The sequence below is a fragment of the Heptranchias perlo genome, chromosome 42, assembly GCF_035084215.1.
Source record: "Heptranchias perlo isolate sHepPer1 chromosome 42, sHepPer1.hap1, whole genome shotgun sequence".
Classification (NCBI taxonomy): domain Eukaryota; kingdom Metazoa; phylum Chordata; class Chondrichthyes; order Hexanchiformes; family Hexanchidae; genus Heptranchias; species Heptranchias perlo.
Genome location: NC_090366.1, coordinates 14,606,760 through 14,634,281, shown reverse-complemented (window position 1 = coordinate 14,634,281; position 27,522 = coordinate 14,606,760). Strand labels below are relative to the sequence as shown.

Genomic DNA, 27,522 nt, shown 5'->3' with positions numbered 1-27,522 from the left:
GAGTGTTTTAATGCCCTTTAGTACAAACGGTGTTTAGAAACGGATAACAATTTTTAAAAAACAGTTACAAGGTCAACGAGCAACAAACTAATACAGCAAAATAATACAAGTCCGAGACACCAGTCTCCGATGCCCAGATTCCAGATCTTGGGAGGCTGCAGACGGTCGGAAGCTTTGACATTCCATCCGTGAGATACAGAAGGTACGGGAATGAGCCTCCAGTGCTTCAGATTTAAAATCTAGAGTCAGCGCCTTCGGGACAGAGGGAGAGGGTGGAAATGCACAGATACGAGGCCATCCGTTCATCCTGAGACCTTTGGGAGGATCCCCCTCCTCGTGAAATATATTAAATTTATAAAGAAGTTTATTCAGTTCTCCATCTCTTGTCGACGTTCTGGGTAACGCTGAGAAACCCCCCCCCTCGACGGGCGAGATGCCAATCGCGAAGTCAAGTGGAGGAACGAGTGCAGGGAGCGTCGAGTCTCACGCCTGACGTCACTACAAACGGAAACAGGCTCCCGGTCGATCGCCAGTCCCCACTTCAGCTTTCAGATCTCTTCGCCTCGTTTGAACCCAACCGCTGCAGAGAGGGGGGCCGTCCGGGGGCCCCACTCGGAGGCCGAGCCCCTCCCCGCTCTCCGCTCCCTCAAATGCGCCAGGTACGCAGTTAAGAAGACGGCCATTATCAACGCAGCGGGAAGGATGGTGTAGAGTAGATACTGCCTGTCTCTCCGTGAGCTCAGTGTAACGGCGCAGGGACCTGTCAAAAGGGAACAAGGAGAGGTCACAAGAACATAAGAAATAGGAGCAGGAGTGGGCCATTCGGCCCCTCGAGCCTGCTCCGCCATTCGATCAGATCGAGGCTGATCTTCGACCTCAACTCCACTTTCCCGCCCGATCCCCATATCCCTTGATTCCCCGAGAGTCCAAAAATCTATCGAGCTCAGTCTTGAATAAACTCAACGACTGAGCATCCACAGCCCTCTGGGGTAGAGAATTCCAAAGATTCACGACTCTCTGAGTGAAGAAATTCCTCCTCATCTCAGTCTTGAATGGCCGACCCCTTATCCTGAGACTATGTCCCGAGTTCTAGACTCTCCAGCCAGGGGAAACAGCCTCTCAGCATCTACCCTGTCAAACCCTCTAAGAATGTTAAAAGTTTCAATGAGATCACCTCTCATTCTTCTAAACTCCAGAGAGTATCGGCCCATTCTACTCAATCTCTCCTCGTAGGACAACCCTCTCATCCCAGGAATCAATCTAGTGAACCTTCGTTGTGCCCACCGACTGTACCCCTGCAGCCTTTACCCTGTGTGCCTCTCTCACCAAGTCCGTAACTGGTGACTCTCGAGCTGGTGTCGGCCGTGACTCAGTGGGTCTCTCTCTCTCTCTCTCTCTTGCCTCTGAGTCAGAAGGTCGTGGGTTCGAGCCCCCACTCCAGAGACTCGAGCCCCATAATCCAAGCCGACACTCCCCCAGCGCCAACGAACGGGCAGCCGAGTGCCCGGGGAACGTTCCAGAACAGGCAGGGTCTGCCCCGACCGTACGCTGTGACATTTTTTTTTTAGTTGAGACCGAGGGCTGTGAATTTGATTGTGGGGCAAGTGTCACCTGATCTGCGATCAACGGGAAATCATCAGACTCTGGCCCAGAGCTAGTCTCAGATGTTGCATCTGTGGTTTCCCTCCGTTCTCTTGCTGCTCTCAAGTGGAACTGGCATCATAGAAACAAAAATAAAAGCTCAGAGTATGGCTCCCGCCTCCCCCCCCCGGGTTTAAGGTGCGTCTTAAACGCGCAAACCTGAGTCACAAAGGGAATTACGTCCTCCTGAAGCATTTCCAGTCAAAAAGAAAGATCTTGCATTTATATAGAGCCTTTCACATCCTCAGGACGTCCCAAAGCGCTTTATGGCCAATGACGTACTTTTTGAAGTGCGGTCACTGTTGTAATGTAGGAAACGCGGCAGCCAATTTGCGCACAGCAAGATCCCACAGACAGCAATGTGATTACTGACCCAGATCATCTGGTTTTTTTTTTAGTGATGTTGGTTGAGGGATAAATATCGGCCCCAGGACATGGGGGGAACCCTGGATTCTATAGTTAGGGGGAACAGACAGGCGTTTCTGCGGCCACAGATGTGATTCCAGGATGGTATGTTGCCTCCTTGGTGCCAGGGTCAAGGACGTCACTGAGCGGCTGCAGAACATTCTTGGGGGGGGGGGGGTGGGGGTCGGAGGGTGAACAGCCAGAGGTCGTGGTCCGTATCGGTACCAATGACGTAGGTAGAAAGAGGGATGAGGTCCTGCAGGCAGATTTTAAGGAGCTAAGAAAGGAATTAATAAGTAGGACCTCAAACCATAGAAAAGATACAGCACAGAAGGGGCCATTCGGCCCATCGTGTCCGCACCGGCTCGAAGAACAACCAGGTGCCCATTCTAATCCCACCTTCCAGCACCCGGTCCGTAGCCCTGCAGCTTACAGCACTTTAGGTGCAGGTCCAGGTACTTTTTAAAAGAGTTGAGGGTCCCTGCCTCTACCACCAATTCGACCTCAAAGGTAGTAACCTCCGGATTACTCCCGGTGCCACGCGCTAGCGAGTATAGAAATAGGAGGATAGAGCAGATGAATGCGTGGCTGGAGAGATGGTGCAGGAGGGAGGGCTTTAGATTCCTGGGGGAGGTGGGACCTGTACAGGCCGGACGGGTTGCACCTCAGCAGGGCCGGGACCAATGTCCTCGTGGGGAGGTTTGCTAGCGCTGTTGGGGAGGGTTTAAACTAGCTTGGCAGGAGGATGGGAACCTGAGCGTAGATTCCGAAGGGAGAGAAGCAGAGCTGGTAATGGAAGGCAGGAAATTAGTGAGTGAGTTTGGAAGGCAGAGGAAATGAAGGTTAGAAACTAGACAACAAAGGAGTTTGGCAGTGCTTAATGGTGGAGACCTGATTGGAAGGAGTCTAGTGAATAAGGCAGATGAGCTGAGAGCACAGACAGACACGTGGCAGTACGATATCGTAACTATTACAGAAACATGGCTTAAAGAGGGGCAGGAATGGCAGCTCAACGTCCCTGGTTACAGGGTTTTCAGACGAGATAGAGAGGGGGATATAAAAGGAGAGGGGGGTGGCAATATTGGTTAAAGGAACAATTACAGCTGTGAGGAGGGATGATATGTTGGAAGGATCATCAAATGAGGCCATATGGGTTGAGCTAAAGAACAAAAAAGGGGCAGTCACACTGCTGGGAGTGTACTATAGACCCCCAAACAGTCAGAGGGAGACAGAAGAGCAAATATGTAGGTAAATTTCTGAGAAGTGCAAAAACAATAGGACAGTAATAGGGGATTTCAACTACCCGAATATTAACTGGGACACAAACAGTGTGAAGGGTATAGAGGGCGCAGAATTCTTAAATTATATTCAGCAGAACTTTTTTAGCCAGTACGGAGCAAGCCCAACAAGAGGGGGGGCAGTTCTGGATTTAGTTTCAGGGAATGAAGCTGGGCAGGTGGAAGGAGAATCAGTGGGAGAGCATTTTGGTGGGAGTGATCATAATTCAGTGAGATTTAGCATAGTTATGGAAAAGGACAAAGATAGAACAGGAGTAAAAGTTCTTAATTGAGGAAAGGGCAATTTTACTAAGCTGAGAAGTGATTTAGCAAAAGTGGACTGGAAACAGCTACTCGAAGGTAAATCAGTGTCAGAGCAGTGGGAGAGATTCAAGGGGGAGATTCAAGGAGTGCAGAGTAAACATGTTCCCACAAAGAGAAAGGGTGGGACTGCCAAATCTAGAGCACACAGGGTAAGATAAGGCGAAAAAGGGAAGCTTAAGTCAGAGACCGAGAGCTCGATACTGCAGAAAGTCCAGAGGAGTATAGAAAGTGCAGGGGGGGAAATTAAACAGGAAATTAGGAAAGCAAAGAGAGGGCATGAAAAAATACTGGCAAGTAAAATCAAGGAAAACCCAAGGATGTTTTATAAATACATTAAGAGCAAGAGGATAACTAAGGAAAGAGTAGGGCCGATTAGAGATCAAAAAGGGAAACTATGTGTGGAGGCGGAGGATGTGGGGATGGTTTTTAATGAATATTTTGCATCTGTCTTCACAAAGGAGAGGGGCGATGCAGAGATTGTAGTTAAGGAGGAGGAGTGTGAAATATTCGATGGGATGAACATAGAGAGAGAGAAAGTATTAAGGGGATTAGCATCTTTGAAAGTAGATAATCGCCAGGCCCGGATTAAAAGAGAAGCAAGGGAGACTCTGACCATCATTTTCCAATCCTCACTGGATACAGGCGCGGTGCTGGAGGATTGGAGGACGGCTAACATTGTACCATTGTTTAAAAAGGGAGCGAGGGATAGACCGAGTAATTACAGGCCAGTCAGTCTAACCTCGGTGGTGGGCAAATTATTGGAATCAGTTCTGAGGGACAGGATAAACCATCACTTAGAAAGGCACGGATTAATCAAGGACAGTCAGCACGGATTTGTTAAGGGAAGGTCGTGTCTGACTAACTTGATTGAATTTTTTGAGGAGGTAACAAGGAGGGTCGATGAGGGTAGTGCGTTTGACGTAGACTAAATGGATTTTAGCAAGGCTTTTGACAAGGTCCCACATGGCAGACTGGTCAGGAAAGTACAAGCCCATGGGATCCAAGGGAAAGTGGCAAGTTGGATCCAAAATTGGCTCAGTGGCAGGAAGCAAATGGTAATGGTCGACGGGTGTTTTTGTGACTGGAAGGCTGTTTCCAGTGGGGTTCCACAGGGCTCAGTACGAGGTCCCTTGCTTTTTGTGGTGTATATTAATAATGTACGGGGCAAGATTAAGAAGTTTGCAGAAGATGCAAAAATTGGCCATGTGGTTGATAGTGAGGAGGAAAGCTGTAGACTGCAGGAAGATATCAACGGACTGGTCAGGTGGGCAGAAAAGTGGCAAATGGAATTCAATCCTGAGAAGTGTGAGGTAATGCATTTGGGGAGGGCAAACAAGGCAAGGCTGTACACAATAAATGGGAGGATACTGAGAGGTGTAGAGGAAGTGAGGGACCTTGGAGTGCATGTCCACAGATCCCTGAAGGTAGCAGGACAGGTAGATAAGGTGGTTAAAAAGGCATACGGGATACTTTCCTTTATTATCAGAGGCATAGAATATAAGATCAGGGAGATTATTCTGGAACTGTATAAAACACTAGTTAGGTCACAGCTTGAGTACTGCGTACAGTTCTGGTCACCACATTACAGGAAGGATGTGATTGCACTAGAGAGGGTGCAGAGGAGATTTACGAGGATGTTGCCGGGACTGGAGAATTTTAGCTATGGGGAAAGATTGGATAGGCTGGGGTTGTTTTCTTTGGAACAGAGGAGGCTGAGGGGAGATTTAATTGAGGTGTATAAAATTATGAGGGGCCTAGATAGAGTGGATAGGGAGGACCTATTTCCATTAGCAGAGAGGTCAATAACCAGGGGGCATAGATTTAAAGTAATGGGTAGAAGGATTAGAGGGGAGCTGAGGAGACATTTTTTCCCCCAGAGGGTGGTGGGGGTCTGGAACTCACTGCCTGAGAGGGTGGGAGAGGCAGAAACCCTCAACTCATTTAAAAAGTACCTGGATGTGCACCTGAAGAGCCGTAACCCACAGGGCTACGGACCAAGTGCTGGAAAGTGGGATTAGGCTGGTGGCTCATTTTTGACTGGCGCGGACATGATGGGCCGAATGGCCTCCTTCTGTGCCATAAATTTTCTATGATTCTAACTCCCCCCTGCTCTTCTTCGAAATAGTGAACTTGGGATCTTTTATGTCCCAACTGAGAGGGGCAGACGGGGGCCTCGGTTTAACATCTCATCCGAAAGACGGCCCCTCCGACAGAGCAGCGCTCCCTCAGCACTGACCCTCCGACAGCGCGGCGCTCCCTCAGTACTGACCCTCCGACAGTGCGGCACTCCCTCAGTACTGACCCTCCGACAGTGCGGCGCTCCCTCAGTACTGACCCTCCGACAGCGCGGCGCTCCCTCAGTACTGACCCTCCGACAGTGCGGCGCTCCCTCAGTACCGACCCTCCGACAGTGCGGCGCTCCCTCAGTACTGACCCTCCGACAGTGCGGCGCTCCCTCAGTACTGACCCTCCGACAGCGCGGCGCTCCCTCAGTACTGACCCTCCGACAGTGCGGCGCTCCCTCAGTACCGACCCTCCGACAGTGCGGCTCTCCCTCAGTACTGACCCTCCGACAGTGCGGCGCTCCCTCAGTACCGACCCTCCGACAGTGCGGCGCTCCCTCAGAACTGACCCTCCGACAGTGCGGCGCTCCCTCAGTACTGACCCTGGGAGTTTCAGCGTACTGACTTCATTCTGGATCAGCTGTCACATTGCCCCAAAACCCCAATCTCAGTGACACAGGGTAGCAGAAACGGCCACCGTGTCATCAGAACCTGGGCCCCCTTTTAATCTGCGCCAATGAACGTAAAAGAATGGAAAATAACAGGGGCAAACTTACCCACAATGGCAAATGTCCTCGTAATCTGTTGATTCAACAGACGGTTCGTCAGAACAAACGTAAAGTTGCTCCCTGCCCGCTCCAGGATGAGCAGACGGCTGCTGATGGAGTAAAGCCCCTCAGGACCGGCCCTGATTTCCGTCTGGGCTCTGTCTGTGACGTTGACTCCTGTACCGTTCTGCCACTCCACCTCCGCCTTCGGGTAACCGCCGTCTGTGTGGACGCGGAGGAGCCCGCGGCTCGAGCAGTTACGCAGGTCGAAGGTGAGCCGTGGCTCCCTGTACGGCGCTGGAATGGTCAAGCAGAGAACGGTGATTCTGTACAGTCGTTTCTCACGTGGACTTCGAACCCATTTCATCAGGACCTCCCACTCCTCCCAACATCTGTACAACACACAGGCATCTACATGTCTGTGCTGGCTACTAAACTAATCCCACTGCCCCTTTCTCCCCCTCTCTCTCTGTCTCCCTCTCTCTCTCTCTCTGTCTCCCTCTCTCTCTCTCTCTGCCTCTCTCTCTCTGTCTCCCTCTCTCTCTCTCTCTGTCTCCCTCTCTCTCTCTCTCTGCCTCTCTCTCTCTGTCTCCCTCTCTCTCTCTCTCTGCCTCTCTCCCTCTGTCTCCCTCTCTCTCTCTCCCCCCTCTCTCTCTGTCTCCCTCTCTCTCTCTCTCTGCCTCTCTCTCTCTGTCTCCCTCTCTATCTCTGTCTCTCTCTCTCTCTCTGCCTCTCTCTCTCTGTCTCCCTCTCTCTCTCTGTCTCCCTCTCTCTCTCTGCCTCTCTCCCTCTGTCTCCCTCTCTCTCTCTCTCTCTGTCTCCCTCTCTCTCTGTCTCCCTCTCTCTCTCTCTCTGCCTCTCTATCTCTGTCTCTCTCTGACTCTCCCTCGATCTCTCTCTTTCTCTGTCTGTCTCTCTCGGTCTCTCTCTCTGTCTCGCTCCCTCTGTCTCTCTCTCTCTGTCTCTCTCTCTGTTTCTCTCTGTCTCTCTTTCTCTCTCTTTGCCTCTCTTTCTCTCTCTGTCTCTCTTTCTCTCTCTCTCTCTGTCTCTCTCTCTGTCTCTGCCTCTCTGTCTCTGCCTCTCTCTCTGTTTCTCTCTGTCTCTCTTTCTCTCTCTCTCTGCCTCTCTCTCTCTCTGTCTTTCTCTGTCTCTGTCTCTCTCTGCCTCTCTCTCTGTCTCTCTCTGCCTCTCTCTTTCTCTCTCTGTCTCTCTCTGCCTCGCTCTCTGTCACTAATTTTCCTCTCCCAGAGACAGAGATTCTGCTGGACAGCAAGCAGTTGGGATGTTAGGATGGGCCTCAGCACCTCTGGGCTGAGGAGCAGACAATGGACCAGATCACGGCCCAGGGACCCCTGCCGGAAAGTGTGTGAGCTCAGAGTCGGGGCTGGCAGTGATGCCCACCACAGTCGAATATCTGGTCCAAACTCTAGAATCGCCAATTGCAGTGGACAGCACAGAACCTGTACCCCAGCAAGAGGCAGGTCCTTCGAAGGAGGGAAGGAGAGTGCAGTTAATTTACTACATGCACATGTGCACATATGTGTTTGTATATATGTGTGTGTTTGTATGTGTCTTTGTACATGTATGTGTGTTTATATGTGTGTGTTTGTAAATGTGTGTTTGTAAACGTGTGTCTTTGTAAACATGTGTTTGTAATTGTGCGTGTTTGAACGTGTGTGTGCGTGTACATGTATGTAGGTTTGTACACGTGTGTGCAAGTCTAGTGCATAATGAGGTGGATAGTTATTTAACAAAAGAAAGATCTTGCATTTCTACAGCGTCTTTCACCACCTCAGGACGTCCCAAAATGCTTTACAGCCAATGAAGTACTTTTTTTTGAAGTGCGGTCACTGTTGTAATGTGGGAAACGCGGCCAATTTGCGCACAGCAAGATCCCACAAACAGCAATGTGATAAATGACCAGATCATCTGTTTTTTTTAGTGATGTTGGTTGAGGGATAAATATCGGCCCCAGGACACCGGGGAGAACTCCCCCCTGCTCTTCTTCAAAATAGTGGCCGTGGGATCTTTTACATCCACCTGAGAGGGCAGACGGGGCCTTGGTTTAACGTCTCATTCGAAAGACGGCACCTCCGACAGTGCAGCGCTCCCTCAGTACTGACCCTCCGACAGTGCAGCGCTCCCTCAGTACTGACCCTCCGACAGTGCGGCGCTCCCTCAGTACTGACCCTCCGACAGTGCGGCGCTCCCTCAGCACTGACCCTCCGACAGTGCGGCGCTCCCTCAGTACTGACCCTCCGACAGTGCGGCGCTCCCTCAGTACTGACCCTCCGACAGTGCGGCGCTCCCTCAGCACTGACCCTCCGACAGTGCGGCGCTCCCTCAGTACTGACCCTCTGACAGTGCAGCACTCCCTCAGTACTGGCACTGGGGAGTGTCGGCCTGGGATTATGGGGCTCGAGTCTCAGGAGTGGGGGCTCGAACCCACGGCCTACTGACTCCGAGGCGAGAGAGAGAGAGACCCACTGAGTCATAGCTGATAGCTAATTTACACCGTACCTGCTACGTGCATGTGTGCATCTATGTGTTTGTACATGTGTGTAAGTCCGTGCTTGCTGACACACACATTGGTTCCCGGTCCAGCAATACCTCAATTTTAAAATTCTCATCCTCGTGTTCAAATCCCTCCTCGCCCCCCTCCCTATCTCTGTAACCTCCTCCAGCCGCCTACGACCCTCCGAGATCTCTGCGCTCCTCCAATTCTGGCCTCTTGTCCATCCCCCCGATTTCCATCGCTCCACCATTGGCGGCCGTGCCTTCAGCTGCCTGGGCCCTGAGCTCTGGAATTCCCTCCCTAAACCTCTCCGCCTCTCTCTCTCCTCCTTTAAGACGCTCCTTAAAACCTACCTCTTTGACCAAGCTTTTGGTCACCTGTCCTAATATCTCCTTATGTGGCTCGGTGTCAAGCTTATGCGCCTTGGGGACGTCTTACGATGTAAAAGGTGCCGTACAAACGCAAGCAGTTGTTGGATATTCACGCCTTACCCGCTACGGTCACCTGTACGAGCCGCTTGCTGCTTCCCGTCTCGCTGCTGGCGCTGCACATATATGTGGCCTCATCACTCAGCCGCACGTCCCGCAGTTGGAGAGAGGCGTTACCGGCCAGCAGTCCCTCCGGGAAGAGCCGGGTCCTGTTGAGGTAGAGTGGGTCCTGCTTGCTCAGCTGGTCCTGCTGGTAATAGTAACTATGCACCACCCTGTCGGAACCCACCAGCTGCCAAGTGATCACCAGCCGGGGCAGGGAGATGCTGGGGACCGGGTTGAAAGTGCACGGCAGGGTGAGGTCACGGCCAAACAGGGCGATGATCGGAGAAACTGCAAACGATCCTGGGACGCAAACAAAACAAAAACACGTTCTGACGTTTTATTACAGAGGGAGCTTTACTCTGTATCTAACCCTGTACCTGCCCTGGGAGTGTTTGATGGGACAGTGTAGAGGGAGCTTTACTCTGTATCTAACCCTGTACCTGCCCTGGGAGTGTTTGATGGGACAGTGTAGAGGGAGCTTTACTCTGTATCTAACCCTGTACCTATCCCTGGGAGTGTTTGATGGGACAGTGTAGAGGGAGCTTTACTCTGTATCTAACCCTGTACCTATCCCTGGGAGTGTTTGACGGGACAGTGTAGAGGGAGCTTTACTCTGTATCTAACCCGTGCTGTACCTGCCCTGGGAGTGTTTGACGGGACAGTGTAGAGGGAGCTTTACTCTGTATCTAACCCTGTACCTGCCCTGGGAGTGTTTGATGGGACAGTGTAGAGGGAGCTTTACTCTGTATCTAACCCTGTACCTATCCCTGGGAGTGTTTGATGATTGGTCATCACTTACTCACAAAGGAGGGGAAATTGTCTGTCCCTGTTGAAATCCGTCCCCATTTTAAACGCTGCCTGTCTCTGTACGATGATTATGTATTTGAGCATTAACCACAGAGGAAGTAATGGGAGACAGCACTCACCGCGGAAGAGCAGATGTTGCACGGTGAGGAGACAGGAGAGGCTCGGGATGGTCCTTTCCATGGTGAAGGCTCCTGAAAGGAAGATCAGAACTGTCAGTAACGGAGCAGGAAACGGTCAGCAGTCCTGTACTGGCCTCCAATTCTGGCCTCTTGTCCATCCTCCGATTTCCATCGCTCCACCATTGGCGGCCGTGCCTTCAGCTGCCTGGGCCCTGAGCTCTGGAATTCCCTCCCTAAACCTCTCCGCCTCTCTCTCTCCTTTAAGACTCTCCTTAAAACCTACCTCTTTGACCAAGCTTTTGGTCACCTGTCCTAATATTTCCCGATGTGGCTCTCATTCCCCACTCAGTCTCTTATACCCTCTATAAGGACCCCTCTCATTCCCCACTCAGTCCCTTATACCCTCTATAAGGACCCCTCTCATTCCCCACTCAGTCCCTTATACCCTCTATAAGGACCCCTCTCATTCCCCACTCAGTCTCTATACCCCTCTATAAGGACCCCTCTCATTCCCCACTCAGTCCCTTATACCCCTCTATAAGGACCCCTCCCATTCCCCACTCAGTCCCTTATACCCCTCTATAAGGACCCCTCCCATTCCCCACTCAGTCCCTTATACCCCTCTATAAGGACCCCTCCCATTCCCCACTCAGTCCCTTATACCCCTCAATAAGGACCCCTCTCATTCCCCACTCAGTCCCTTATACCCCTCTATAAGGACCCCTCTCATTCCCCACTCAGTCCCTTATACCCTCTATAAGGACCCCTCTCATTCCCCACTCAGTCCCTTATACCCCTCTATAAGGACCCCTCTCATTCCCCACTCAGTCCCTTATACCCCTCTATAAGGACCCCTCTCATTCCCCACTCAGTCTCTATACCCTCTATAAGGGACCCCTCTCATTCCCCACTCAGTCCCTTATACCCCTCTATAAGGACCCCTCTCATTCCCCACTCAGTCTCTATACCCCTCTATAAGGACCCCTCTCATTCCCCACTCAGTCCCTTATACCCTCTATAAGGACCCCTCTCATTCCCCACTCAGTCCCTTATACCCCTCTATAAGGACCCCTCCCATTCCCCACTCAGTCCCTTATACCCCTCTATAAGGACCCCTCATTCCCCACTCAGTCCCTTATACCCTCTATAAGGACCCCTCTCATTCCCCACTCAGTCCCTTATACCCTCTATAAGGACCCCTCTCATTCCCCACTCAGTCCCTTATACCCTCTATAAGGACCCCTCTCATTCCCCACTCAGTCCCTTATACCCCTCTATAAGGACCCCTCTCATTCCCCACTCAGTCCCTTATACCCCTCTATAAGGGACCCCTCTCATTCCCCACTCAGTCCCTTATACCCCTCTATAAGGACCCCTCTCATTCCCCACTCAGTCCCTTATACCCCTCTATATTTGAGCCCCACCTACTTGTATCTGTGCGATTCTAGCAATCCATCAATCTGTTCAGTTCCATTCTAATCTGATGTCGCTGTTTCTCTAACCAAGAAATCAGTGGTTATACGAGAGACTTGTACAGTTAGCAGAAGCTGACTATCACACGGTCTCATGTTCTATTCCACCAACCCACAAAGCTTGGCCCCGTTAGACGTCCTCTTTCTGCACAACTGCAGGAGGTCAGTGCTGACGTCACTTGTCTCCAAGCTTTTTAAACAAAAACAACCCGGTAATAACATTAAAGCTTTTTTTTCTGGTTAAAAAGTGACACTGTTCTGGGTAAAAATTAATGGCATTTCAAGAAGGTATCGTCAGCTAAAGTAATTTTGCCCAATAGCAAAAACATTCCCAGGGCAAGACTGGAAAAATTTATACTCTTACAAAGATAGAGGTAGAGGTAGAGACAGAGACCGAGATAGAGAGATAGAGAGACAGACAGAGACCGAGAGAGAGAGAGACAGACTGAGACCGAGAGAGAGAGATAGAGAGACAGACAGAGACCGAGAGAGATAGAGAGACAGACTGAGACCGAGAGAGAGAGATAGAGAGATAGAGAGACCGAGAGAGATAGAGAGACAGACTGAGACCGAGAGATAGAGAGACAGACAGAGACCGAGAGATAGAGACACAGACAGAGACCGAGAGAGATAGAGAGACAGACAGAGACCGAGAGAGATAGAGAGACAGAGACAGAGACTGAGAGAGAGAGAGAGTTAGAGAGACAGATAGACAGACAGAGACCGAGAGAGATAGAGATAGAGAGACAGAGACCGAGAGAGAGAGATAGAGAGACAGAGAGAGATAGACAGAGACCGAGAGAGATAGAGACAGAGAGACAGAGACCGAGAGAGAGACAGAGAGACAGACAGAGACCGAGAGAGATAGAGATAGACAGAGACCGAGAGATCGAAAGATAGAGATAGAGAGACAGACAGAGACCGAGAGAGATAGAGATAGACAAGAGACCGAGAGATCGAAAGATAGAGATAGAGAGACAGACAGAGACCGAGAGATAGAGACAGACAGAGACTGAGTGAGAGATAGATAGAGATAGACAGAGACTGAGAGAGAGAGATAGAGAGACAGACAGAGACCGAGAGAGAGAGATAGAGATAGACAGAGACCGAGAGAGAGATAGATAGAGATAGACAGAGACTGAGAGAGAGAGATAGAGAGACAGAGATAGACAGAGACCAAGAGAGAGAGAGAGATAGAGAGACAGAGAGAGATAGACAGAGACCGAGAGAGATAGAGATAGAGAGACAGAGACCGAGAGAGATAGGTGGATAGAGACCGAGAGAAAGAGAGATAGACAGAGACCAAGAGAGATAGACAGAGACCGAGAGAGATAGAGATAGACAGGGACCGAGAGAGAGAGAGATGGATAGAGATAGACAGAGACCGAGAGAGATAGACAGAGACCGAGAGAGAGAGATAGATAGACAGAGGTAGACAGAGACCAAGAGAGAGATAGAGATAGACAGAGACCGAGAGAGATAGAGAGACAGAGACCAAGAGAGAGAAAGAGATAGACAGAGACCGAGAGAGAGAGAGAGAAAGATAGACAGAGAGAGGGATAGAGATGGACAGAGACCGAGAGAGAGAGATAGAGACAGAGATAGAGAGAGATAGAGACAGAGAGAGACAAAGATAGAAACAGAGATAGGGTCAGATAGACATAGGGGAACACAGAAAGAGAGAGAGGGATTGAAAGTAACAGAGAGTGAAGAAGAGAACACCGGGGAGAACTCCTCCCTACTTTTCTTCGAAGTAGTGGCCATGGGATCTTTTACATCCACTTGAGAGGGGCAGACGGGGCCTCGGTTTAATGTCTCATTTGAATAACGGCACCTCCGACAGTGCAGCGCTCCCTCAGTACTGACCCTCCGACAGTGCAGCGCTCCCTCAGTACTGACCCTCCGACAGTGCGGCGCTCCCTCAGTACTGACCCTCCGACAGTGCGGCGCTCCCTCAGTACTGACCCTCCGACAGGGCAGCGCTCCCTCAGTACTGACCCTCCGACAGTGCGGCGCTCCCTCAGTACCGACCCTCCGACAGTGCGGCGCTCCCTCAGTACTGACCCTCCGACAGTGCAGCGCTGCCTCAGTACTGACCCTCCGACAGTGCAGCGCTCCCTCAGTACTGACCCTCCGACAGTGCAGCGCTGCCTCAGTACTGACCCTCCGACAGTGCAGCGCTCCCTCAGTACTGACCCTCCGACAGTGCAGCGCTCCCTCAGCACTGACCCTCCGACAGTGCAGCGCTCCCTCAGCACTGACCCTCCGACAGTGCAGCGCTCCCTCAGTACTGACCCTCCGACAGTGCGGCGCTCCCTCAGTACCGACCCTCTGACAGTGCGGCGCTCCCTCAGTACTGACCCTCCGACAGTGCAGCTCTCCCTCAGTACTGACCCTCCGACAGTGCGGCGCTCCCTCAGTACTGACCCTCTGACAGTGCGGCGCTCCCTCAGTACTGACCCTCCGACAGTGCGGCGCTCCCTCAGTACCGACCCTCCGACAGTGCAGCGCTCCCTCAGTACTGACCCTCCGACAGTGCAACGCTCCCTCAGTACTGACCCTCCGACAGTGCGGCGCTCCCTCAGTACTGACCCTCCGACAGTGCGGCGCTCCCTCAGTACTGACCCTCCGACAGTGCGGCACTCCCTCAGTACTGACCCTCCGACAGTGAATCATAGAGAGGTTACAGCACAGAAGGAGGCCATTCGGCCCATCGAGTCCGTGCCGGCTCTCTGCAAGAGCAATCCAGCTGGTCCCACTCCCCCGCCCTTTCCCCGTAGCCCTGCAAATTTTTCCCTTTCAAGCACTTATCCAGTTCCCTTTTGAAGGCCATGATTGAATCTGCCTCCACCACCCCCTTGGGCAGAGCATTCCAGATCCTAACCACTCGCTGTGTGAAAAAGTTTTTCCTCAACCCCAGCTTCTCCAGTCTCCCCACGTAACTGAAGTCCCTCACCCCTGGGACCATTCTGGTAAATCTCCTCTGCACCCTCTCCAAGGCCTTCACATCCTTCCTAAAGTGCGGTGCCCAGAACTGGACACAATACTCCAGTTGTGGCCGAACCAGTGTTTTACGAAGGTTCATCATAACCTCATCGAAACAAATAACTCTCCTGTAATGTTGCTCAGGAGTGCTGCGGGGCCTGCTTTGTGATCCCTCCCTCGCCCCACTGCTGCCGAAATTCAACAACATTTTTCCCACTGCCGTAATACAGCAGATTTACTGAAATAATTTTCACAGGACTCACAAGGTCAAACTGTGACACAGTATTTGCCTAAAATACAAATGCTTTTACATATTTGTTCATTCTTCCCAAATTCCTCCCAAAACATTCTTTCTCAGTTATTAATACGATTACAAAATAAATATTTTCTCCCCTTACTTCCCGTGTTGGATTGTAACAATAGCTGGAAGGTTTCTCCCACTCAAATCCCCAGTCAACAGGATCTATGAGCAGGTCTTTGAGTGTTCAGCGTGCTCTGGGTCTGACTGACCACAGCGTTTGTCTTCAGCAGCAAAATGCCCCAGAACCGTCCTCTTCTGGGCCTGGGGTGGACGTCTGACAGCACGGCGCTCCCTCAGTACTGACCCTCCGACAGTGCGGCGCTCCCTCAGTACTGACCCTCCGACAGTGCGGCGCTCCCTCAGTACTGAACCTCCGACAGTGCGGCGCTCCCTCAGTACTGACCCTCCGACAGTGCGGCGCTCCCTCAGTACTGACCCTCCGACAGTGCGGCGCTCCCTCAGTACCGACCCTCCGACAGTGCGGCACTCCCTCAGTACCGACCCTCCGACAGTGCGGCGCTCCCTCAGTACTGACCCTCCGACAGTGCGGCACTCCCTCAGTACCGACCCTCCGACAGTGCGGCACTCCCTCAGTACCGACCCTCCGACAGTGCGGCGCTCCCTCAGTACCGACCCTCCGACAGTGCGGCGCTCCCTCAGTACCGACCCTCCGACAGTGCGGCGCTCCCTCAGTACCGACCCTCCGACAGTGCGGCGCTCCCTCAGTACTGACCCTCCGACAGTGCGGCGCTCCCTCAGTACTGACCCTCCGACAGTGCGGCGCTCCCTCAGTACTGACCCTCCGACAGTGCGGCGCTCCCTCAGTACTGACCCTCTGACAGTGCGGCGCTCCCTCAGTACTGACCCTCCGACAGTGCGGCGCTCCCTCAGTACTGACCCTCCGACAGTGCGGCGCTCCCTCAGTATTGGCACTGGGGGAGTGTCGGCCTGGATTATGGGGCTCGAATCTCTGGAGTGGGGGCTCGAACCCACGACCTTCTGACTCCGAGGCGCGAGAGAGAGAGAGAGAGAGAGTGAATCAGGGCTGACAGCCTTGGTTCTGAACAAAATGCGATTCAGCACAGTTTGTTTGAAAGTCTTTGTCTTCCTGTTTTGATCCCAACTTTCCGAACTCAAGATTGCCGACTCATCAAATTGAATCACACACAAGGAACCTTTTGATCAAGAAGGCATTTACAGACAGAAATGAAACACAATTAAATCTTCTGACCACATCCAAACTGTATAAAGACCAGTTCTTGCAGATGCTCTGTTTAAATGATTGTACTGATAGTGGCTCCCCACATCTGGGAAACTTTGCAGGCTTGTTTTTTTTGTGTTGATAACCTTGGGACAATTGGCAAACAGGCACCAAGACAATCTCTCCTTGTTTATAAAATTTCCACATCTTTCACTGCCTTTGGGAGGGAGGAGCGGTCCTTTTGAAATCAGTGCCAGGGACAGGAGGAGGCCATTCAGCCCCTCGAGCCTGTTCCGCCATTCAATCAGATCGCGACTGATCTGTAACTTAACTCCATTTACCCGCCTTGGTTCCGTAACCTTAATCCCCTCACCCAACAAAAATCTACCTCCGTTTGAAATTTCCAATTGACCCCCAGCCTCAACAGCTTTTTGGGGGAGAGAGTTCCAGATTCCCACTCCCCTTTGCATGAAGAAGTGCTTCCTGACATCACCCCTGAACGGGTCCCACAGACACCGACTCTCCCTGGGGTACGGGTCCCACACACACCGACTCTCCCTGGGGTACGGGTCCCACACACACCGACTCTCACTGGGGTACGGGTCCCACAGACACCGACTCTCACTGGGGTACGGGTCTCACAGACACCGACTCTCACTGGGGTACGGGTCCCACACACACCGACTCTCACTGGGGTACGGGTCCTACACACACCGACTCTCACTGGGGTACGGGTCCCACACACACCGACTCTCACTGGGGTACGGGTCCCACACACACCGACTCTCACTGGGGTACGGGTCCCACACACCGACTCTCACTGGGGTACGGGTCCCACAGACACCGACTCTCACTGGGGTACGGGTCCCACAGACACCGACTCTCACTGGTTAACCCCCAGCAACTCCATTTCAGTCCATAATGGGCATTGGCTGAGCACAAGACTGTCTATAATTTGGCACCAACTTGCAATGTTGATGAGACAGGCCTAATGATGGTAGGTTTAGCAAATGGGAAGAATATCCACACTAGAGCTTTACTCTGTATCTAACCCTGTACCTGCCCTGGGAGTGTTTGATGGGACAGTGCAGAGGGAGCTTTACTCTGTATCTAACCCTGTACCTGCCCTGGGAGTGTTTGATGGGACAGTGTAGAGGGAGCTTTACTCTGTATCTAACCCTGTACCTGCCCTGGGAGTGTTTGATGGGACAGTGTCGAGGGAGCTTTACTCTGTATCTAACCCTGTACCTGCCCTGGGAGTGTTTGATGGGACAGTGACGAGCCCTCGTTCCTTCTTACCTCTCTGAGCACTGAATGAAGTTTGTGGAATTCCAATGATGAAATGCACCATTGGTCAGGATGTTGAACCTCTCTGAACCATCCCCTCAACACAGTCATTGTTTCGCCCGAATTCTGCCTCTTGGTGAGTGATTCTGAGCAATGTCTGAAGCAGTGCATTAACTGTGCAATTTATCACACAATCCCTCTGACCTCATCTTTCCTGTTGACTTATTTGATTGAAAGGGAGGGAGTTCCCGCAGGGCGATGTGTCAGTGTGTAATTTGTTTGATGTTTCTAATTGTTGTTCAGATGATTAATCACTTCCATATCTGCTAAACCCTGAACAGTCACATACCACACTTCAAAATTCATTTTGTCACAAACTTGTCTCTCTATCAAATCTATAATCTGCTCGGTGCTCCTCTCTTGTTCTCCCTAATTTCAAAATCTCCGCACCTGACACACTCTTCCTCCTTCCCTGCAGAGCTCTCTCTCTCTCACTCGCCTCTGAGTCAGAAGGTCATGGGTTCGAGCCCCCACTCCAGAGACTTGAGCCCCATAATCCAGGCCGACACTCCCCGGTGCCCAGTACTGAGGGAGCGCCGCACTGTCGGAGGGTCAGTACTGAGGGAACGCCGCACTGTCGGAGGGTCAGTACTGAGGGAGCACTGCACTGTCGGAGGGTCAGTACTGAGGGAGCACTGCACTATCGGAGGGTCAGTACTGAGGGAGCGCCGCACAGTCGGAGGGTCAGTACTGAGGGAGCGTCGCGCTGTCGGAGGGTCAGTACTGAGGGAGCGTCGCGCTGTCGGAGGGTCAGTACTGAGGGAGCGCCGCATTGTCGGAGGGTTAGTACTGAGGGAGCGTCGCGCTGTCGGAGGGTCAGTACTGAGGGAGCGCCGCACTGTCGGAGGGTCAGTACTGAGGGAGCGCCGCACTGTCGGAGGGTCAGTACTGAGGGAGCGCCGCACTGTCGGAGGGTCAGTACTGAGGGAGCGCCGCACTGTCGGAGGGTCAGTACTGAGGGAGCGCCGCACTGTCGGAGGGTCAGTACTGAGGGAGTGCTGCACTGTCGGAGGGTCAGTACTGAGGGAGCGCCGCACTGTCGGAGGGTCAGTACTGAGGGAGCGCCGCACTGTCGGAGGGTCAGTACTGAGGGAGCGCCGCACTGTCGGAGGGTCAGTACTGAGGGAGCGCCGCACTGTCGGAGGGTCAGTACTGAGGGAGCGCCGCACTGTCGGAGGGCCAGTACTGAGGGAGTGCTGCACTGTCGGAGGGTCAGTACTGAGGGAGCGCCGCACTGTCGGAGGGTCAGTACTGAGGGAGCGCCGCACTGTCGGAGGGTCAGTACTGAGGGAGCGCCGCACTGTCGGAGGGTCAGTACTGAGGGAGCGCCGCACTGTCGGAGGGTCAGTACTGAGGGAGCGCCGCACTGTCGGAGGGTCAGTACTGAGGGAGTGCTGCACTGTCGGAGGGTCAGTACTGAGGGAGCGCCGCACTGTCGGAGGGTCAGTACTGAGGGAGCGCCGCACTGTCGGAGGGTCAGTACTGAGGGAGCGCCGCACTGTCGGAGGGTCAGTACTGAGGGAGCGCCGCACTGTCGGAGGGTCAGTACTGAGGGAGCGCCGCACTGTCGGAGGGCCAGTACTGAGGGAGTGCTGCACTGTCGGAGGTGCCGTCTTTCGGATGAAACGTTAAACCGAGGCCCCGTCTGCCCTCTCGAGTGGCCACTACTTCTTTATATTTTTATAGGCAACTCTTTACATGCAAGATTTCCACTCTAAATGGTCACATAGTTTCACTGTTAAGGGTACTTAAAAGTGTGACCAAAAATCGTGACAGCCCTACAACCCTCCCTATCTCTGTAACCTCCTCCAACCCTCCGAGATCTCTGCGCTCCTCCAATTCTGGCCTCTTGCCCATCCCCCGATTTCCATCGCTCCACCATTGGCGGCCGTGCCTTCAGCTGCCTGGGTCCTTAGCTCTGGAATTCCCTCCCTAAACCTCTCCGTCTCTCTCTCTCCTTTAAGACGCTCCTTAAAACCTACCTCTTTGACCAAGCTTTTGGTCACCTGTCCTAATATCTCCTTATGTGGCTCGGTGTCAAATTACATAAGAACATAAGAAATAGGAGCAGGAGTAGGCCAATCGGCCCCTCGAGCCTGCTCCGCCATTCAATAAGATCATGGCTGATCTGATCCTAACCTCAAATCTAAATTCCTGTCCAATTTCCTGCCCGCTCCCCGTAACCCCTAATTCCCTTTACTTCTAGGAAACTGTCTATTTCTGTTTAAAATTTATTTCATGATGTAGCTTCCACAGCTTCCTGGGGCAGCAAATTCCACAGACCTACTACCCTCTGAGTGAAGAAGTTTCTCCTCAGCTCAGTTTTGAAAGAGCAGCCCCTTATTCTAAGATTATGCCCCCTAGTTCTAGTTTCACCCATCCTTGGGAACATCCTTACCGCATCCACCCGATCAAGCCCCTTCACAATCTTATATGTTTCAATAAGATCGCCTCTCATTCTTCTGAACTCCAATGAGTGGAGTCCCAATCTACTCAACCTCTCCTCATATGTCCACCCCCTCATCCCCGGGATTAGCCGAGTGAACCTTCTTTGTACTGCCTCGAGAACAAGTATGTCTTTTCTTAAGTATGGACACCAAAACTGTATGCAGTATTCCAGGTGCGGTCTCACCAATACCTTATATAACTGCAGCAATACCTCCCTGTTTTTATATTCTATCCCCCGAGCAATAAAAGCCAACATTCCGTTGGCCTTCTTGATCACCTGCTGCACCTGCATACTAACTTTTTGATTTTCTTGCACTAGGACCCCCAGATCCCTTTGTACTGCAGTACTTTCCAGTTTCTCGCCATTAAGATAATATCTTGCTCTCTGATTTTTCCTGCCAAAGTGCATAACCTCACATTTTCCAATATTGTATTGCATCTGCCAAATCTCCGCCCACTCACCCAGCCTGTCTATATCCCCTTGTAGGATTTTTATGTCCTCCTCACTCTCTACTTTCCCTCCCATCTTTGTATCATCTGCAAACTTTGATATGTTGCACTCGGTCCCCTCCTCCAAATCGTTAATATAGATTGTAAAGAGTTGGGGACCCAGCACCGACCCCTGCGGAACACCACTGGCTACTGGTTGCCAGTCCGAGAATGAACCATTTATCCCAACTCTCTGCTTCCTGTTAGATAACCAATCCTCCACCCATGCCAGAATATTACCCCCAATCCAGTGATTCTTTATCTTGAGCAATAATCTTTTATGTGGCACCTTGTCGAATGCCTTCTGGAAGTCTAAATACACTACGTCCACTGGTTCTCCTTTATCCACCCTGTACGTTATGTCCTCAAAGAACTCAAGCAAATTTGTCAGACATGACTTCCCCTTCGTAAAGCCATGCTGACTTTGTCCTATTAAATTATGTTTATCCAAATGTTCCGCTACTGTCTCCTTAATAATAGACTCCAAAATTTTACCCACCACAGATGTTAGGCTAACTGGTCTATAATTTCCAGCCTTCTGCCTACTACCCTTTTTAAATAAGGGTGTTACATTAGCAATTTTCCAATCTGCCGGGACCTTTGCCGAGTCCAGAGTATTTTGGAAAATTATTACCAAAATTCTGTCTGATTTACGCTCCTGTGAAGTGCCTTGGGATGTTTTACTGCGTTAAAAGCGCTATATAAATGCAATTTGTTGTTGCTGTGACTGTTAACAAAAGTGTGTGCGTGTATGTATGTGTGTTCGTGAGTGTGTGTGTTGGTGTGTGTTAGTGAGTGTGTGTTCGTGTGTGTTAGTGAGTGTGTGTTCGTGTGTGTTAGTGAGTGTGTGTTTGTGTGTGTTAGTGAGTGTGTGTTCGTGTGTGTTAGTGAGTGTGTGTTAATGAGTGTGTGTGTTAGTGAGTGTGTGATGGTGTGTGTGTTAGTGAGTTTGTTAGTGAGTGTGTGTTTGTGAGCATGTTAGTGAGTGTGTGTTAGTGGGTGTGTTAGTTAGTGTGTGTCAGTGAGTGTGTGTTAGTGAGGGTGTGTTAGTGAGTGTGTGTGTGTTAGTGAGAGTGTGTTGGTGTGTGTGATAGTGAGTGTGTGTTAGTGGGTGTGTTAGTGAGTGTGTGTTAGTGAGTGTGTGTTAGTGAGTGTGTGTTAGTGAGTGTGTGCTAGTGAGTGTGAGGGTGATCGGGTGAGGTCAGGATGGGATCAATCACTGAAGGGTGAAATTTGCAGGGCTGTGGGGGAAGAGCAGAGGGGAGTGGGACTAATTGGAGAGCTCTTTCAAAGAGCCGGCAGAGACACGATGGGCCGAATGGCCTCCTCCTGTGCTGTACCTACTATGATACTAGGATACCGGTGGCAGGCATTACGTGGTCAGATCGCTATCACCTTAACCAAAACAGACAGCGGTCCTTTGATTTACCGCAGACAGCTGTCGCCAACATCTGGACAATGAACATCTGGTGAAATCGAAGCAAAGGAAAAGAATCAGAGCCTCTCTCCAGAGTCTAACCACCTCCCCCTGACATTCAACGGCATTACCATCGCCGAATCCCCCACCATCAACATCCTGGGGGTCACCATTGAACAGAAACTTAACTGGACCAGCCATATAAATGCTGTGGCTACAAGAGCAGGTCAGAGGCTGGGTATTCTGCGGCGAGTGACTCACCTCCTGACTCCCCAAAGCCTTTCCACCATCTACAAGGCACAAGTCAGGAGTATGATGGAATACTCTCCACTTGCCTGGATGAGTGCAGCTCCAACAACACTCAAGAAGCTCGACACCATCCAAGATAAAGCAGCCCGCTTGATTGGCACCCCATCCACCACCCTAAACATTCACTCCCTTCACCACCGGCGCACTGTGGCTGCAGTGTGTATCATCCACAGGATGCACTGCAGCAACTCGCCAAGGCTTCTTCAACAGCACCTCCCAAACCCGCGACCTCTACCACCTAGAAGGACAAGAGCAGCAGGCACATGGGAACAACACGACCTGCACGTTCCCCTCCAAGTCACACACCATCCCGACTTGGAAATATATCGGCCGTTCCTTCATCGTCACTGGGTCAAAATCCTGGAACTCCCTTCCTAACAGCACTGTGGGAGAACCGTCACCACACGGACTGCAGCGGTTCAAGAAGGCGGCTCACCACCACCTTCTCTAGGGGCAATGAGGGATGGGCAATAAATGCCGGCCTCGCCAGCGATGCCCATGAACGAATATATAAAAAAGTCATCAGTGCTCCCTCAACACGATCTCTAAACTCCAGACAAAGTTCTTACAACAAGAAAGGCACAATGAACAGAAAGAAAGTTTAGAGTGAGGGCGAGGGTAGGATTAGAAAGAGATAGGATCACATACCTTGTCTCTGTCCTTTCCCTGAATCTACTGAAAGAACACTTATTTGCACACTGATTCTTTATCCTTGCCTGGGAACAGAATCAATGAACTTCAATAGACAACACAACAAAACCACGGCTCGGATTGTGAGAGTTACAGTCCCCAGAGGCTGAGCTTTTCAAATAGTCCAGGTATTGGTGGCATTGTGTAACTATCTCCTTCTCTGTCCCTCTCTCTCGTTCTGTCTGTCTCTCGCTCTCTTCTTGCTTCTCTCTCTCACTGTCTCTTTCTTTATTTCTCTCTGTCTTTCTCTCTCCCAGTTTCTTTCTCTCTCTCACTTGTCTCTCTCGTCTCTATCTGTCTTTCTCTCTCGTCTCTATCTGTCTTTCTCTCTCGTCTCTATCTGTCTTTCTCTCTCCTCTCTATCTGTCTTTCTCTCTCCCAGTTTCTCTCTCTCTCTCTCTCTCTCACTTGTCTCTCTCGTCTCTCTCTATCTGTCTTTCTCTCTGCCTGTTTCTTTCTCAGCCTCTGTCACTTTCTTTGTCTCTCTCTTGGTCTCTCTCTCTCTCTCTCTCCCTCTCTGTCTCTCTTTGTCTCGTTCTTGGTCTCTGTTCGTCTCCCTCTCTATCTCTCTCTTGATCTCTATCTCGGTCTCTCTCCGACTCTCTCTCTCTCACTTGTCTCTCTCTCTCTATCTGTCTTTCTCTCTCCCAGTTTCTTTCTCTCTCTCTCTCTCTCTCACTTGTCTCTCTCGTCTCTATCTGTCTTTCTCTCTCCCAGTTTCTCTCTCTCTCTCTCTCTATCTGTCTTTCTCTCTCGTCTCTCTCTATCTGTCTTTCTCTCTCCCTGTTTCTTTCTCAGCTTCTGTCTCTTTCTTTGTCTCTCTCTTGGTCTCTCTCTCTCTCCCTCTCACTTGTCTCCCTCTCTGTCTCTCTTTGTCTCGTTCTCGGTCTCTCTCTGTTCATCTCCCTCTCTGTATCTCTCTCTTGATCTCTATCTCGGTCTCTCTCCGACTCTCTCTCTCTCTCTCGTCACCCTCTCTCTCTCTCTCTTTCTCCGATTCTCTCTCAGTCTCTCTCTGTCTTGGTCTCTCTCACTTGTCCCTTTCTGTCACTCTTTCTCTCTCCCGTGCTGCTTCTATTTAAATTCCTTAGAGAAGTTGCTAGTAAGTTATTTTACCTGGAATCCGCTTGGTACGAATGTGACCTCAATGCCAGTGTTAAGACTCGGTAATAATCACTGATGTTATCCATTCACATTGCTTCCTGCTGGGTCCTAAAGGTTGCATCATCTCAAACACCAGAGATCCAGTCTTTCAAAACCTTGTCTCAGTGGTCTCCCAGTCCCTGAGTCACACCTTTTCACTCTGTTTCGTTCAGCCCTGTCTCAGTGTGTAGTAATCTCTCTCTCTCTCTCGCCTCTGAGTCAGAAGGTCATGGGTTCGAGCCCCCACTCCAGAGATTCGAGCCCTGTAATCCAGGCCGACACTCCCCAGTGCCCAGTACTGAGGGAGCGCCGCACTGTCGGAGGGTCAGTACTGAGGGAGCGCCGCGCTGTCAGAGGGTCAGTACTGAGGGAGTGCTGCACTGTCGGAGGGTCAGTACTGAGGGAGCACCGCACTGTCGGAGGGTCAGTACTGAGGGAGCGCCGCACTGTCGGAGGGGCAGTACTGAGGGAGCGCCGCACTGTCGGAGGGGCAGTACTGAGGGAGCACTGCACTGGCGGAGGGTCGGTACTGAGGGAGCGCCGCGCTGTCGGAGGGTCGGTACTGAGGGAGCGCCGCGCTGTCAGAGGGTCAGTACTGAGGGAGTGCTGCACTGTCAGAGGGTCAGTACTGAGGGAGTGCTGCGCTGTCGGAGGGTCAGTACTGAGGGAGCGCCGCACTGTCGGAGGGTCAGTACTGAGGGAGCGCTGCACTGTCGGAGGGTCAGTACTGAGGGAGCGCTGCACTGTCGGAGGGTCAGTACTGAGGGAGCGCTGCACTGTCGGAGGGTCAGTACTGAGGGAGCGCTGCACTGTCGGAGGGTCAGTACTGAGGGAGCGCTGCACTGTCGGAGGGTCAGTACTGAGGGAGCGCTGCACTGTCGGAGGGTCAGTACTGAGGGAGCGCCGCACTGTCGGAGGGTCAGTACTGAGGGAGCGCCGCACTGTCGGAGGGGCCGTCTTTCAGTTGAGACGTTAAACCGAGGCCCCGTCTGCCCCTCTCAGGTGGATGTAAAAGATCCCACGGCCACTATTTTGAAGAAGAGCAGGGGGGAGTTCTCCCCGGTGTCCTGGGGCCAATATTTATCCCTCAACCAACGTCACTAAAAAAAAACAGATGATCTGGTCATTTATCCCACTGCTGTTTGTGGGATCTTGCTGTGCGCAAATTGGCTGCCGCGTTTCCTACATTACAACAGTGACCACACTTCAAAAGTACTTGATTGGCCGTGAAGCTTTGGGACGTCCTGAGGTGGTGAAAGGGGCTGGAGAAATGGGAGTTCATTCTTTCATCCCCAACCCTATCACTTTCCTGCTGTTACAGACTTTAAATTGCCTCAAATTGTGCACGTGCTGCACACTCTCCCTCCTCCCTACAGCACAGGAGGAGGCCATTCGGCCCTTCGTGCCTATGCTGGCTCTTTGACCTACTCACTCTCCCTCCTCCCTGCATCTCCGCTGTGCGGCTGTCCAGATCCATGGCTCCCGTACGGCTTCTCCCCTCCTACAATTTGCTTGGAATCTTACAGCCACAGGAGGAGGCCATTCGGCCCATTGTAGCTGGGAGAGCTGCCCAATTAGTCCCACTCCCCCCTCCCCGCTCTTTCCCCATAGCCCTGCGGATTTTTTTTGTGTATTTATCCAATTCCCCCTTTTGTGTTGCTCTGTTCGTGTTGGGATTGTCAATGTGCAGTGACTGAATGTGGGGGTCAGGGGGGAGAGGGAGGGTTGGGGTGAGTTGTAGGGCTTCTGACCACACCCTTAATGCACAATGCCTGACTTTTCACCGTCCTAGTAACACCAAGGTGAAAGATCGCCTTCTCTGAGCTCCCCCATGCAGGGCAGGAAAAGGCCAGGCTCTATCCGGGCCTATGATGAGTGAGGCTGATCTCGGCCAAGGTTTTGGGGGTGGGGTTTCTACAATTGGCCCCAGGGTCAGAGAGGGGGAAAATCAGACAACTATTCCAATGCTCTCCTGGCCGGCCTCTCACCCTCCGTAAACTCCGGCTCATCCAAAACCTCTGCTCCCCGTATCCTAACTCGCACCGAGTCCCGTTCACCCATCACCCCCTGTGCTCGCTGACCTACATCAGCTCCCGGTCCGGGAACGCCTCGATTTTAAAATCCTCATCCTCGTGTTCAAATCCCTCCTCGCCCCCCTCCCTATCTCTGTCACCTCCTCCAGCCCCTACGACCCTCCGAGATCTCTGCGCTCCTCCAATTCTGGCCTCTTGCGCATCCCCCGATTCCCATCGCTCCACCATTGGCGGCCGTGCCTTCAGCTGCCCTGGGCCCTGAGCTCTGGAATTCCCTCCCTAAACCTCTCCGCCTCTCTCTCTCCTCCTTTAAGACGCTCCTTAAAACCTACCTCTTTGACCAAGCTTTTGGTCACCTGTCCTAATATCTCCTTATGTGGCTCGGTCTCAAATTTCTGTCTGATTTACGCTCCTGTGAAGCTCCTCGGGACGTCTTACTACGTTAAAGGCGCTGGATAAATATAAGCTGGTGTGGTGATGGTCTGTCCACCAGCTCTCATTCTCTGCACTCCCAGATCCTCCCTCTGGAGCGAGATATGGAAAGAAGGAACCCAAACCTCAGCGAGAATGTCTGCCTTTAGGAGAGAGAGGGAAGAGGAGTCGCGACTGGGCAAGTGAGCAGAGCGAGTACGCCCTGTCTTTCTGCTCTACCTCGGAGGCATTTTAATGAGAGATTGGTTCAAAGCCTCCCCTTCAATCACTGCCAAATCTCACTGAGCTCCTCATCCAACAACATCACTTCAGATAACTTCGCATGCAATGGATTAATTCCAGATGCAATGACTGCCTTTATGGAGGCAGGCCAGGCAGTCATATTCCACACAGCAAATTCCCAGCAGTGAGACTGCGTTGAGTGGCTGCTTGCTCTGTTTTTTTTTGGTGGTGTTGGTTAAGGGTTGGCCTGGGACCATTTTATACCCTATCTCTCTCTCTCTCTCTCTCTGTTTCTCTCTCCCTCTCTCTTCCCTATTTCTCTCTCCATTTTATACCCCGTTTCTATTTCTCCATTTTCCTAGAATCACACAACGGTTACAGCACAGGAGGAGGCCATTCGTCCCATCGAGCCCGAGCTGGCTCTTTGTACGAGCGATCCAGTTAGTCCCACTCCCCACCCCCGCCAACCCTGCTCTTCCCCCCTCCGTAGCTCTGCAAATTTTTTCCCTTCAAATATTTATCTAACTTCTTTTTGAAAGCCATGATTGAATCTGCCTCCACCGTCCTGTCAGGCAGCGAATT

At 51.8% G+C, this 27,522-nt stretch overlaps 1 protein-coding gene across 9 annotated transcripts; it reads right to left on the bottom strand.

The window, feature by feature from the left end:
• On the bottom strand, positions 1-24,269 carry LOC137306247 (CD276 antigen-like). 9 transcript variants are annotated; one of them, XM_067975394.1, is made up of 5 exons: positions 24,227-24,269; positions 10,452-10,523; positions 9,484-9,825; positions 6,487-6,774; positions 1-760 (listed from the first exon to the last, which is right to left on the bottom strand). In XM_067975394.1, exons 2-5 carry the CDS (start codon positions 10,510-10,512, stop codon positions 549-551), a joined length of 903 nt encoding a protein of 300 aa, XP_067831495.1. In that variant the 5' UTR covers positions 10,513-10,523; positions 24,227-24,269; the 3' UTR covers positions 1-548. The 9 variants fall into 9 exon arrangements, with proteins under 9 accessions (XP_067831495.1, XP_067831496.1, XP_067831498.1 ...); XM_067975395.1 differs by lacking the exon at positions 24,227-24,269 and adding an exon at positions 23,069-23,767; XM_067975397.1 differs by lacking the exon at positions 24,227-24,269 and adding an exon at positions 16,441-16,532.
• Positions 24,270-27,522: the final 3,253 nt, after the last annotated feature.